At 42.8% G+C, this 14,046-nt stretch overlaps 2 protein-coding genes across 12 annotated transcripts in view; both read left to right on the forward strand.

Moving 5' to 3' along the window:
• The window catches only part of LOC132584893 (uncharacterized protein K02A2.6-like), a 28,773-nt gene extending 27,285 nt beyond the window's left edge, over positions 1-1,488 (forward strand). Inside the window, exon 4 of the mRNA XM_060256852.1 lies at positions 1,462-1,488. Within this exon, the coding sequence (XP_060112835.1) occupies positions 1,462-1,488 (27 nt within the window). The remainder of the gene's footprint in view (positions 1-1,461) is intronic.
• Positions 1,489-1,656: 168 nt separating this feature from the next.
• Positions 1,657-14,046, forward strand: part of PUM2 (pumilio RNA binding family member 2) — a 107,856-nt gene continuing 95,466 nt past the window's right edge. For 4 of the 11 annotated variants that reach the window (XM_060233522.1, XM_060233521.1, XM_060233523.1 and 1 more), the window contains exon 1: positions 1,757-2,045. The gene's annotated coding sequence lies outside the window, so the exon portion shown is untranslated. Of the gene's footprint in view, positions 2,046-14,046 lie in introns of all 11 variants that reach the window. The other 7 variants (XM_060233510.1, XM_060233516.1, XM_060233515.1 and 4 more) reach the window with 4 other exon arrangements.

Below are 14,046 nucleotides of genomic sequence, written 5' to 3' on the forward strand. Positions count from 1 at the left end.
GTCACATAAAAAGATATACTTAAATATTTACAAAATGTAAGGGGGTGTACTCACTTCTGTGACATACTGTAACTTCTGAGATCTGACAAGTATGGGCTATCCAGGTCCTTGTGGAACAAGTGTAGTGGAGATACAGCATGCCAAATGAAATAAAGCAGGTCTAGAGAATTCTGCAGTGCTTTCCAATAATGCTTCTCTTAGATTTGAAAATGAACTTGGGTGCAATAGCTTCTGTGACACCAATGAGGAGGGAAAAAAAGGCCCAGGGAGACAACAGAGAAGGGGAAACGCTGATATTCACCATCCAAGTCTACATCATTGCTTTGTCTATAAATAAAAGTTACAAAGAATATTCTGAAAAGTACTCCTGCTTCTCAATCCAAGCAATATTCTCTAAGTGGAAGTAGCTAAAGCTCCATTTCCCCCCCAATCCATTTTATACAGTTTGACAGAGAAGCAAAGGCATTTTGAAAGGGAAAGGTTATTAGTTGGTCAGAAAAGGAGGGGGGAGCACATGTGAACATGTTGCAAAGGGACTCATATGGACATTTATCTAGTTATTTCAATATTTAAGCTATAGCTTTGCCACTGTCAGATGGTGATTCAAAGCAGCTTATGAAAGCAAGTGTGAGAGCCCACTTGGAGAATCTTGGAATGTTCTTTGACATCCTATTGCTCCTTGAATAGCTGCACAACAGACTGAACTTTAACAACATTCCTCACTACTGTACTGCCAGGAGAAGAAAGGGTTGAACTTTTGCCAGCTACAGAGCTTTTAAAGCAAAGGAATCTTATTCATTTACTTATAAATTTATATTCTGCCTTTCCAGAGGTCTACTTAAGGCAGTTAATTAAGGAGTAAGAATGAATTCAGCAATATCATGTTTAACCCCATCCCCCAATCAAATAACCAGTATGAAAACAAGCCATTAAAAACAACACGAAGCAGCCGAAAATGCTACCGGTAAAATAACTAACAGGCTAGAAGCAGGTCAGGACTAAAAATAACGGAGTACTTCATTGGATTTATATTCTGCCTTCCACTCAAGAGTGGCTCACAATCTCCTTTATCTTCCTCCCCCACAACCGACACCCTGTGAGGTGGGTAGGGCTGAGAGGGCTCTCACAGCAGCCCTTTCAAGGACAGCTCTGCCAGAGCTATGGCTGACCCAAGGTCATTCCAGCAGCTGCAAGTGGAGAAGTGGGGAATCAAACCTGGTTCTCCCAGATAAGAGTCCGCACATTTAACTACTACAACAAACTGGAATGTTTTGACCTCTCATCTCTAAAGGACATCAAAACAGGGGCCCGGTGATCCTCAAAGGTGAGGTGCCACCACCGAAGAAGCCGTCTGTTTTCCACCTGTCTCCTCTACGTATTTATTATAGGAAACAGTCCCTGCCCGCGTTATCATTTCTATGTAACTTTGTGTTTAGTCTTTTCAGAACATTAACAAAACAGAGGATCCTCTTCACCGTCAAAAGATAAGGGAGTTTGCAGATCAATTTCTTTCTTGGCTAGCAGGCCCACTTCCCTCAGCTGTTGAACCGGAAATCGCTACAGAGAACTATATAATCGTGAGTCCTTCTCTATCCCTTCCCCTTTCGGTCTTTTTTGTGCAACCATTAACGCTACAACGCAGGCGCGAAACTCATTCTCGCAGCGGCGCAGGCGCGCGCGCGGCCACTGTTTCTCGCGCTCTCTTTCTGTCAGTTCCTCCGTCCGTCTCCCCTCCTCCCTTTTCCCGGCGTCCACGGATGGGTTGACGGCGCGCATGCGTCCTAGTGGATTGCCGCCGCCGTTGCTGCTGTCTCTTGTGTATGTCCGTCTCTCTCTTTCTCTCTTTCACTCGCCATGTTGTTGTGAGTCTTCCTCACGGCGGCGGCGGCGGTGGAGGGGGAGGGGCGGCGGTGGCGGGAAGGCGAGGGTGGGCAGCTGGGTAGCTACAGGCAAGGGTGGTCCCGAAGGAGGAGGAGGAGAAGGAGGAGGAGGTGCCCTCTCCGCGTCCGTTACAGAGAGCAGCAGCAGCGCCACCAGCCCAGCCCGTGAGTATTCGGCCGTTGGCCTGCGCGGGGGGGGGGGGGATGGTTGGAACGAAGGGGGAAGCGCGCGAGGGGCGGAGCGAGAGAATTCTGAGGAACGGGGATTCTGCCCCCCCTTCTTTCCGCGACGTTCACCCACGTTCCATTGTTTAGGTCCCCGGGAAAGGCCGTGGGGGGAGGAGAGGCTAAGAGAAAAAGAGGGCAAGCGCTGCAGCTGCTCGGGGCCTGGCTGGTGGCTGCGCGCTAGTCCCTGCCTCCCTCCCTTTGTGTTATAGAAGTAGGCCTGGACTGCTGGAGGCAAGGAAGCCATACAAAAGCAGCGGGGGGGGGGTGGGAAGGAGGAAGAGAACAGAAGAAAGGAGACAGTTGGTGTGGGTGTGGTTGCCTGTAAGGAGCCGACATGGTGCTGGTGGGGACGTTTGAATGGCTGGGGGTGGGTTCCCACCTTTTCTCTTTATTCTCTGCCCTCCCCCGTTGCTGTTCGAGAAAGGGGTGTGCATCTTTTGTGAAACGCGAGGAGTGCAGAACGTTTGAAGGAGCGGATATCTTTCCGAGCATGGAGGGGGAGCGGAGGGAGGTGAATTTGGAAGTGGGTGGGGCAGTGTTGTGAGGGAAGTGAGCGTGCGTGAGGAGATGATCTTGGGGGAGGGTGGTTTGTTTTCGAGTTGAGAGGTCGAAGTCTTCTCTACCACTTCCTTTTCCCCCTAGCGTGCGTGGGATTCGCCGACCTGCTGGGATGCGGGTTCTTGTGTGACTCTGTGAATTGGGTGGGTTGAAGGCCTGGTCTGTATTACGTAGGGTGGAAGGAGATAGGAAATTATGTCAATGGAAAGGACTTAAAGCCACTTTCGTGTGTGTGTGTGTGGGGCCCTCTTGTGCCAACGTAAACCACCCCAGGCCTTCTAACCTATTAAGGTGAGACCTATTATTTCGGACCAAAATAGTGATCAGTAGAATGTGTGTGAAGGTTACTTCCTTTGTTGCCTGGCAGGAAGGGATTGCTTTGTGTGTGTGTGTATTTTGGTAATCCATGAGGAGATAGCTGTAACAAAAGGGTACCTGGAGGGGAAGGAGGCGTTTGAAATGGAAATAGAAAATAATGTTTTTGTCCTTCATAGAGAAAGGTAGCTGATGTGGAAGGCCGGTAAAAGGCAGGTTTTAGACTTACTAACTGTTGCTCTTAAAATAATTATGGCAACCCGCAGATGTTGTAACTAGTGTTTAAGCACAAATCAGAAGATTGATCATGTCACATGAAGGTGTTTCTTGTGTGCGAAGTTTGGTGTGTGGGACCCTTTTGGATTCTTAGAAATGCTAACCATAAAGATGTTACAGAGAGCCAAGGAAGACAAATGCATTCTGTTTTTAAAAAGCAGCAGAATAAGTTATTCAAAGCTCTGTAAGAATTACTGAGAAACTATTCTGTTGCTTAGGGAAAAAACATCTCTGTGGAAAGGACCACAAGAAGTACTAGTCTAGCAAGAAAGAAATGGGATATTCAAGTAAAATATTTCAGAGATATAGTATTATATAGCATTCAGAGATCTTTCTGTTGTACAATAGGTGTGCAAAATGGCTATATGTTAGATATTTATAACAATTGTTGGTATAGTGCAGGGTCTGTTGTGATAGGAGTAGCTGAGGTATGAATAAAAGTTCTATAAATGGGCTACATGTACCTTTAGCATTTTAGTTCACAAGATTGCAGTGAAATGTAAGGCAGAAAATTTAACTTTTTTCAGGACTGTTAACACATCGCTTTACTATTTTATATTGAGTAGGGAGTAGTCTTAACTGTTTCAGGTTGTTTTTAATGAACAGATCTTTAAATGAATCTGATGAAATGTGCATGCACATGAAAGCTTACAGTTAAACTTTGCTCGTATTAAAGATGCCACTGCACTCAAATTTTGTTCTTTTGCTTCAGACCAACACCCATCTAGATCTTTTTTTAAAACAACCTTATTTTAGTGCATTATTTATTCTCCTAAAAAATTATGTTTACTGTTTAAGTGTTGGTAAGTATAATAAAGCAAAAAATATTAAGGTGTTTATATAAGTCATTTTATTTTAAAGATCACAAGATTTGTGTGATGCTTCATTACTCCAAGAAAGTTTTAACCAACTCTACTAAAATTTACATGTATTCACTTTGTCAGGCTAATGGATGAGATAATTTGGCATGGCTTTGTACTTCATTCCGAACCTTGTCAGAACTTGATATACAATCTACATTTGGGTTGTTTTAGCTATATCTAAAGTTCTAGTTCTGGTTATTACATTTGCAATGAAATTGCAAGTAATTCCATCGTGAGTTTTAAATAATTGCAGTGTAGAGGTTGGAGTGTTGGATTAGGATCTTAGGAGGCCCAGGTTGGAATCCACACTGCCCTGGAAGCTTGCTGGGTGACTTTGGGCCAGTTAGATACTCTCGGCTTAACCTACCTTACGCGGTCATTGTGAAGATATGTTACTTAGGGTAACATATCTTCACATCAGAGAGAAAAGTGAAGTAGAAATGCATTAAATAAATTCTCAGGAAGTCTGGGCTTCCAAAATCTTACTAAAATATACATTAATCAGATACATACTGCTCCTTCTCTATTTGTCTTGTTTCCATGTGCAACATTTTCACTGTTTAAAACATCTGTGGCCTTAAAAGACAATAAGCTACTTCCAGCTTTATGAAATAACAGCTCACTTGTCAAGGTCACAGTGACAAGTACAAACTATGGTAAGGCTGACTGTGAAGAAGTTTGTACTGTTATACTACATTGAAAATTTCTCATTTTTACCTGTGCTGACTAACTTGTCTCACAGAAATGTTATCTCTTTATGTTGAGATAGGGATGCTGGGATGTGTATTAGCAAGGTTTTATTTACTTATTAATTTCTACTCAAGCAAAACTCCGAAGAGGTATTATAGCAATATTTGAAATGAAAAAAAATTGATAACTAGAATTTAAGTGAATTTTTAAAAGAGCTATTATTATAAGATCTACTATTTTATTTTTTTCTTGGTGATGTAACTTATGAAACTTTCAGGGAAGAACTTTTTTGGTTTTTATGCTGTTTGATTTATATCCCGCCCTCCCTGAAGGTGGGCTCTGGGTGGTTTACACGAGTCAACTCAGCACATGTAGTGACTGTAATACAGATATATAGTTAAAAACAGTCTTAAGAGTAGTGTTGAACTCATTTGTTAGGAGGGCTGGTTCTGACCTAAATGTGGAGCCAGGCCATATGTGTCATAAAGTGTAATGCCAGGTGGCAGAGATTGAAAGTTTATAAAGGACATGTGAAACATAATTCAATATATTATTTTAAAATTTAAAATACAAATGTGCTTTAAACTCCTGCAGTATTTTGTTTAAAATGAAAAGGTGGAGGTGTCATGATCTGAGGCCTAGTATGGTCTAGAGAGCAGGGAGAAGTCTGCCTAGGAATACATACAGGGGCCTGCATATCCCAGGATTCCTTCTGTCCCTCTGATTGGGTGGCAGAGTTTTGGAGGAAGAACTAGCCCAAAGGGGGTGGGGTGGGACCTGGGAAGAAAGTATAAAAGGCCAAGCCACAGACAGGGTATGTTTTCTTTGAAAGGGCTGCAGTCTGGAGAGAATGGTGTAGTGAGTTTTTTATATTAGTAGCAGGGAACATCTAGTCCAGCAGTGGCCAAAGCGCAGCTTGGGAGCCACGTGAGTCTCTTTCACACATACTGTGTAGCTCTCGAAGACTCCACCACCCCATTGACCGGCTTGGAGAAGGCATTTGTCTCTTTAAAGGCATTCACCAAGCCAGCTGGCAGTTTGGAGAACAATTTAAAGTTGCTTTCTTTTCATCTCTCTCTCTCCTCCCATCTATTTGCTTTCCTTCCTATCTGTCTGTCTTGTGGCTCTCAAACATCTGATGTTCATATCTTGCGACTCTCAGACATCTGGCTTTTATTCTATGTCGCTCTTACGTTAAGCAAGTTTGGCCACCCCTGATCTAGTCAGATAGTTTGCCATGCTCAATCAATCACACTGCAGAACTACTGAGCCAAGCCTCTCACTTCTATTGGCTGAGGCTCCTCCCCCTGCTCGTCTCCTGGGGAAGGAGGGAAAGAGAAAGAGCTTTCTTTGCCCAGTTCCCTTGATCCCACTGGAGAGATACAAAGAAAGCAGCTTTAAAACCAACGTTTTAGTCAAGGTATGAGTTTTTCCCTTGCTTACAGAGAGATCGAGAAAGTGTGCATGTGTCTTCTTGGGCTCATTATGGGTGCAACTGAATTTGCCTCCCATTTTATTCATACTCTCATGATCCAGTGCCAGGATTAGACTGAGTGTGTGCGTAGACCACGTTTACCCAGCACGTTTCCTTTGTTTTTTCTTTCACATTTTCCTTTGATTGGGGATTTTGAACTTAGGCTAGTACTGACCACTATACATGGCTGTCTCTCTGTTCCTGCACTACCTCATAGGAGTTGCAGTTATTTTTCTAGGGAAGACTACAGTTTTGTAGATAAATGCACAGCCCTCAGTTTGTGCCGTGGTGCCTTCACATGTTCTTCACCAGCACATGAAGCAACATGTACAAAAGCTCACAATTCCCAGCCTTTTCATGTTTTCCTCTGGGTCTTAGGATCAAAGCATCGACCGTGAGATTTCAGAAATGTATGCCAATAAATCAAAAGTAGGTTTGCAACTTACAGATGCACACCTGTACAGCATACTCAAGATTGCTACAGCTCAGACATTGTCTCCAGTTCTTGGTGTAGTAATTTAGAGCAAGTGTCAGTTGTCAGAGACTGTTAAAATATGGCAAGCGTGCTGTTTTAAGCATGTCTTATTTTAAATTTTAAAAAATCTTTAATTGTGTTCGTCTGTGCCCTTTATAAAGTTTACATCTGCGCTACCTGGCATTACATTTTATGACACACATGACCCGGCCCGACAAGGTCTCATTTATGTCCGATCTGGCCTTTGTAATAAATGAGTTCAGCACCCGTGGAGAGACATATCTCTACATTGCAAGGGAGGCCCAGATGTAATGGACATCCGTCACCTCAGACAAAGACTTGGGAAAACAGCTCCCTTTTACAGGCCCTGCAGAACTGTAGCAGGTCCCACAGGGCCCTGATCTCAAGTGAGAGCTTGTTCCACCAGGCTGGGGCTGAGAAAGCCCTGGCCTTGGTTGAGGTTAAATGGATGTCTTTTGGGCTGGGGGATCTCCAGAAGGTATTGGTCTGCAGAGTGTAGGGCTCTGCAGGGCATATATGGGGAGAGAGGGTCCCCAAGATATGTAGTCCCCTGGCCACAGAGGGCTTTAATGGTTAGAGCCATTACCTTGAACTGGATCAGGTACTCAGTTGGCAGCCAGTGCACTTCATGGAACACTAGCTGAATGCACACCTGCAGAGGCATTGCTGTCAACATTTGTGCTGCTGTCAACATTCTGCACCTGCTTCAATTTCTGGATCAGGTTCAAAGGCAGCCCTGCATAGAGTAAATTACAATAATCCAGTCTGGAAGTGACCATTGCATGGATCACTGTAATTGAGTCCCAGGGGGCGGGGTAAGGTAGGGAACCAATTACCTGACGAGCCTAAGGTGATAAAAGGCCAATCTGGCGATGTTGGAGACTTGGGCCTCTATGGAAAGTGAGACATCCAGAGTCATCCCAAGGCGCATCACCCTCAGTGCTGGCACCAACAGCACCCTGTCAAGGACTGTGAGTTGGAATCCCAACCCGAGACTCCCCAGTCTGACTCAAATACAGGACCTCCATTATTGTTGGATTCAGTTTCAGGCTCTGTTGTAACCATCCAGCCACAGCCTGTAATGCCCTATCCAAGGCCTCTGGGGTGGAATCTGGCTGTTCACCCATCAACAGCTAGAAATGGATGTCATTGGTATATTGATGGCATCCTGGCCTGTACCAGCTAGGTGAGGGGGTGCATATAGATGTTAAACAACATTGTGGAGAGGACTGTTTCCTGCAGTACACCACATTCAAATGTTTCCAAGACACCCCCTCCCCCAGTGCCACCCTCCGTCCCCAATCATGAAGGAAAACCATTAACCATTGTTAAGAGCTCCATGTTGCTTAGTGCTCTATAAAACACAGTAACCAGGAGGGCTGTGAACTTGCATCCAATAAATAAATCTCAAAGGATATTCTGAAGATAAAGCTGGAGAAAAGGCTACTTAAATTTGTTCTAGGTGCTGAGCAACCCTTAAGAAAATGTTAAAATAGTTGGGTCTTTTTAGTCCAAGGAAAAGATTACCAAAAGCAGAACCTAATGGAAGTTTAGATGCAAAAAGTGAGTAGAAGGATTTCCTTGCACAAAAACAGAAGTTTATACATTATCCTATGAAGGTGGTTGGCAGTAGTGCACAGGTTGTATAGGCATGGAAGCATGCATTTGTATGTATGCCTCTAGCTCAGTAGACATTTAGGAGTGCAGATGGGGACTGTGCATGCTGCTCCCCAATGAAGTGCAGGAGGTTGGGTGGCATACTTGGAGCCCTTATTAATAGTCTTTAATCTCCCTGGTTAGCTCTTGAAAAATAAAAACAGGGTTGGATTCATTCCCCATACTTAGAATCATAGAGTTGGAAGGGATCTCTAGGGTCAACTAGTCCAACCCCCTGCACAATGCAGGAAACTCACAAACACTTCCCCCTAAATTCACAGGATCTTCATTGCTGTCAGATGGCCATCTAGCCTCTGTTTAAAAACCTCCAAGGAAGGAGAACCCACCACCTCCCGAGGAAGCCTGTTCCACTGAGGAATCGCTCTAACGGTCAGGAAGTTCTTCCTAATGTTGAGCTGGAAACTCTTTTGATTTAATTTCAACCCATTGGTTCTGGCCCTACCTTCCGGGGCCACAGAAAACAATTCCACACCATCCTCTATGTGACAGCCCTTCAAGTACTTGAAGATGGTGATCATATCACCTCTCATATCACTTGTTATCATATCACTTGTTAAACAGCTGATTGATGTGACTGCATTTCTTTTTAAAAGAAGACTTACTGATGTGATGCTTAGTGTATACTCCATTATGTTGTGATCCATGCAGTTAATTCGTAGAATTCATTAGCTTAAACCTTGTCTGTCTCCCCCCCCCCCCCAAAAAAATGAGGACAGTCAAATGGCTATTAATCATACTAGCAAAGTGGATACAATGCCTCTGAATACCAGATGCTGGGTGCTTTTATCTTTATGCCCTGCCTTTAAGCTTCCCAGAGGTATCTGGAAGGCCACTTTTTGGAAATAAAATGCTGGGCGACTTAGACCTTTTTTCACTCCAGCAAATTATAGAAATTATCTGTTGGATCTGTAGAATTACAGCTGCAACTGAAAAAATAAATTTTATTTATTAATGTAACTTCTATATATATATATAATTATATATATATAATTCACAGCGTTCATTTTGGACAGGACTATGGATTTAATTGAAGACTGCTTAATGTGTTTCATGGAGAAAACACTGATTTTTACATTATGTGTTTTTGATAATAATAATAATAATAAAAATTTTTTATTTATATCCCGCCCTCCCCGCCAAGGCAGGCGTAGGGCGGCTCACAAGACATGGTACATATACCATGGTATTACAATAAAATACAATTAATACAATAAAATATAGTTAAAATACAGTTAAATTACAAATTCATGAGTTTAAATTAAGTAAATAAGTTAAAACCAATATAAATTAATGGTGCAACAGTTCAGTACATATATACAGATGGCTGGATGTCATTACCAAGATTCCACCTTAAAAAGCAAGTTGGAAGAGGGCGGTTTTACAAGCCCTACGGAACTGGTTAAGGTCCCGCAGGGCTCGCACCTCCTCTGGCAACTGATTCCACCATTGGGGAGCCATTATCAAGAAGGCCTGCTCCCTTGTTGTTTTTAGCTTAGCCTCCCTCGGCCCAGGGATTTTCAAAAGATTTTGCAAACTAGATCTCAGTGCTCTCTGGGGAACATATGGAGAGAGGCGGTCCCTAAGGTAGGCAGGTCCTCGGCCATATAGGGCTTTAAAGGTAATAACCAGCACCTTGTAATGAACTTGGTACACAATTGGCAGCCAGTGCAGTTCCCGCAGCCTAGGCCGTACATGTTCCCACCGAGGTAGTCCCATTAACAGTCTGGCCACTGCATTCTGCACTAGCTGCAGTTTCCGAGTTCGGTACAGGGGCAGCCCCATGTAGAGGGCATTACAGTAGTCCAACCTCGAGGTGACCGTTGCATGGATCACTGTTGCCAGGTTGCTACGCTCCAGGAAGGGAGCCAACTGCCTCGCCCTCCTAAGATTTAGCAGTGGCTGCTATCTGGGCCTCCATTGTCAAGGAAGGCTCCAGTAGCACTCCCAGGCTCTTGACCCTACGCACTGGTATCAGTGACGCACCGTCAAAGCCTGGTAAGGAGATCTCTTCTCCCAGCCTGTCGCGACCTACGCAAAGGACTCTGTCTTCGCTGGATTCAGCTTCAGCCCACTCAGCCTAAGCCAACCTGCCACGGCTTGCAACGCCCGGTCCAGATTTATAGGGATATCGTCAGTCCGGCCACCCATCAATAGATAGAGCTGGGTATCATCAGCATACTGATGGCAACCCAGCCCATGCCTCCGGGCAATCTGGGCAAGGGGGCGCATGTAGATGTTAAACAACATCGGGGAGAGAACTGCCCCCTGAGGCACCCCACAATTAAGTAGGTGTCTCTGGGACAGCTCTCCTCCAATTGCCATCCTTTGTCCCCGACCCTCAAGGAAGGAGGAAAGCCACTGTAAGGCTAGCCCCCGAATTCCTGTGTCGGCAAGGCGACGGGTCAGCAGTTGTTGGTCGACCATATCGAATGCAGCCGATAGGTCTAACAACAGCAATACCGCCGAGCCGCCTCGATCCAGATGTCGCCGGAGGTCATCCATGAGGGCGACCAACACTGTCTCTGCCCCGTGGCCCAGGCGGAAGCCGGACTGGTATGGATCTAAGGTGGAAGCGTCATCCAGGAAACCCTGTAGCTGCAACGCCACTGCCCTCTATAATATAATATGATAGAAAGTATAGTTGTGTGTTCATTGAACCAGAAACATTACTTTCCTTTTTTTCCCATCTGATAGCTGAAGTGATCACCATTTGTAGGTTGATGAATTCTCACAGCATTTACTGAAAACTTCACTTAAATGATGACTACAACTCTGTTTGTCTTTCCTCTGCTGTGAGAAAGTACAAGTTGCACATGAGGTATGGCCTCCGGTGCATTGGACTTGATCAGAAGGCACTTCAGAACTGGTGTTGATGGATAATTATATATCTGCACATTCATCCAAAATATGGCTTGTATAAAATGGCTTCTGAACATTTGCCCTCGTCACCTAGTCACACTTATTTTTATTATAACAGCTATAACTGAAATAAGCTTAAAGCTGCCTTATTCTGGATCAAATCATTGGTCACCAATGTCAGTACTATCCATTCAGGCTGGCAGTTGATCTTCAAGGCCCCAGGTAGAGATCTTTCACATCTTCTACTTTTTAAATGCTGGGGATTGAATCTGGGACGTTCTGTGTGCCAAACAGATGCTTTACCACTGAGCAACAGCCCCTGATCATGGCAGGCTTTCCACTGACAATTTTCTTGAGATATTGTGACAATTTTTTCTTATTCCTGCTGAATTAGGAGGTGTTGAGGCACAGGGCAGATTTAGTGTCCGATACTTTGTGATGGGCATTTATTTGAATATTTCTTAAAAATTAGTCATTCCAATGTATGACAGACTTAGATGAGGTCGATAATTTCCCTAAAATTAAATGTTTTTCAGGGAAATATTCTATTTTTTAAAAACGGTCGTTTCCTAAAATTAGTAATAATGAATGGATACCATTGTCAATACACTATTAGGCAAGCTTGGTAGTTAATATTTTTCAGATGATTATCCCTAGGAATTTTGTGAAAGAGTATATGTATGCTGCATTAACTTGTAAGTGTGGTGTGAATAAAATCACAAATATAATGACATTTTATTCACCTGCGCAGGTCAGATAAAAACCAAAGCTCAAATATTTATATCTCCTCTCATGGTGGCAAATATAGCTAGTCTGGTAGGGAACTATTAAGTAATGCAAGTGGAGAGTGGCAGTGAAATTGAGATGCACCAGTGACCTCTGTAGAAGTGTTAAGTTCTGTTGGAATAGATAAGTGGACAACCATGTCCATGATGCATTGTTCTTTTGGTGTGTTAAAATGGTAGCACAGTCCTGTGAAGAGGTACTTGAATCTCAGCTTCAGTAGACTCAGATTGCACTGACCAATTATAGGATCACACTGTATGTATCCAACACTTTTTACTGTCTCTGTCCCCTCTTTGACATAAAAGTGTTATTTGGAGAGAGACAAGAACATTATTTGTAAATATGTATATGTACTTCTTTGTAAATATGGTAATAGCATTTAATGGTTTCTTGTATTTATATAAATAAAATTTTAAAAATTCCATGTAAAGTATGTGCTATATTTAAATTATCAATTATATTTAGATTATAATTCCAATAGAATAATTTCTGTGTAAAGCTTTTGATTTTTTTTTACTATAGTATTTAAACTTTGATTAATTTTTCTTAAATTATTTCAGTTCAAGTATTTGTTGTAATCAGAACATAATGTTAACATAGGGTATTTAAATGTTGATTACAAGTTTAAGTAAAAACAAACATACTAAATCTGACCATTCTCTATGTCGACTTTAGAAATGTTTAAATTACTGTTTTTCTGGCAAACTCACTTTTCTTGAACACCATATAGAACACAGCAGTTCTTTAAAGCTCTGAACAAAGGACAATGCTTCAGTTTGGAGTTGAATTTTATTTGATGGACTAAGTGTCAGCAGGAATCAAATTAGGTAACAAAACTTAGGGAGCATCTTCCCATAGTTGAAAAATACATTTTTTTTAATTGACTGGCTTCTGGTACTTTCAGAATAGGCAAGAGTTTTCATCCAAAGAAAAATCCAAAACCAAAACTGTCTATGAGAGAAAACCAAAGAGTCTGGGATTTTGGAAAGAGATGATTAAATGGTGACATGATAGAGATTTATAAAATTATGCATGGTGTAGAGCAGGGGTGCCAAATACCCAGCCCACAGGCCAGAACCAGTCTGCCTAGGGCTTTAATCAGTCTGTAAGGCCCATGGGGCTCTTTTCTCCCTCCATCCCCTCCTGTCCTCACCTTTTCAAGCTGAGGCTTCTGAAGTTCCCAGCTCCTTCTTCCTTCTCTTTACAGGCTGAAACAGGAAGCAATTTTGGGCTTGTAAAGCTACAAAGAAAATGCAGAATGGACTTTCCATTAAGGTCTTTGGGCATAGAGACCTTAGTGGAAAATCCCCCCACCTTTCCATTTTAAGCAAAACATCACAAAAGTTTTAAGCATGTTTGTATTTTAAGTTAAAAATATCTTTAATTGTTTCTCTGTATCTTTTATAAAATTTATATCTCTACTACGTGCCATTATATTTTATGATATGCATGGGCTGGCCCCATTTATGTCAGATCTGGTCCTTGTAACAAATGAGTTTGACACTCCTGGTGTAGAGAAAGTAAGCAGATAACTTTTCCTTCTAAAATATTAGAACAGGAGGGCATGTAATTAAGTTGATGGGCAGAAGATTCAGGATGAAAAAAAGGAAATGCATCTTTATTCAGTGATTAAAATGTGGGGTTTGTTGCCAGAAAGTGTAGTGATGACCACAAGCAGAGATTCATGGTAGACAGGTCTGTCAGTCCTTTGGGCTCGGGCCACCAGTAGATGTTCACCTGCAGATCATAGATCTCTTTGAGGAACATAACTGGGAGAGACATTCCTGTAGAGATTTTTATCAAGCATAAGTAAACTATTTAAAACAACAGTTATTTATAATCTAGACAGATGGAGACTGCCAGCCACTTCATGAGCAGGGGGGAAGAGGGCAGAACAGAAACAGAGAGCCTAAGAGGGTGCCAGCCAAGATGATAGCTGTTACT

This window comes from Heteronotia binoei, chromosome 1 (genome assembly GCF_032191835.1).
Source record: "Heteronotia binoei isolate CCM8104 ecotype False Entrance Well chromosome 1, APGP_CSIRO_Hbin_v1, whole genome shotgun sequence".
NCBI classification, from domain to species: domain Eukaryota; kingdom Metazoa; phylum Chordata; class Lepidosauria; order Squamata; family Gekkonidae; genus Heteronotia; species Heteronotia binoei.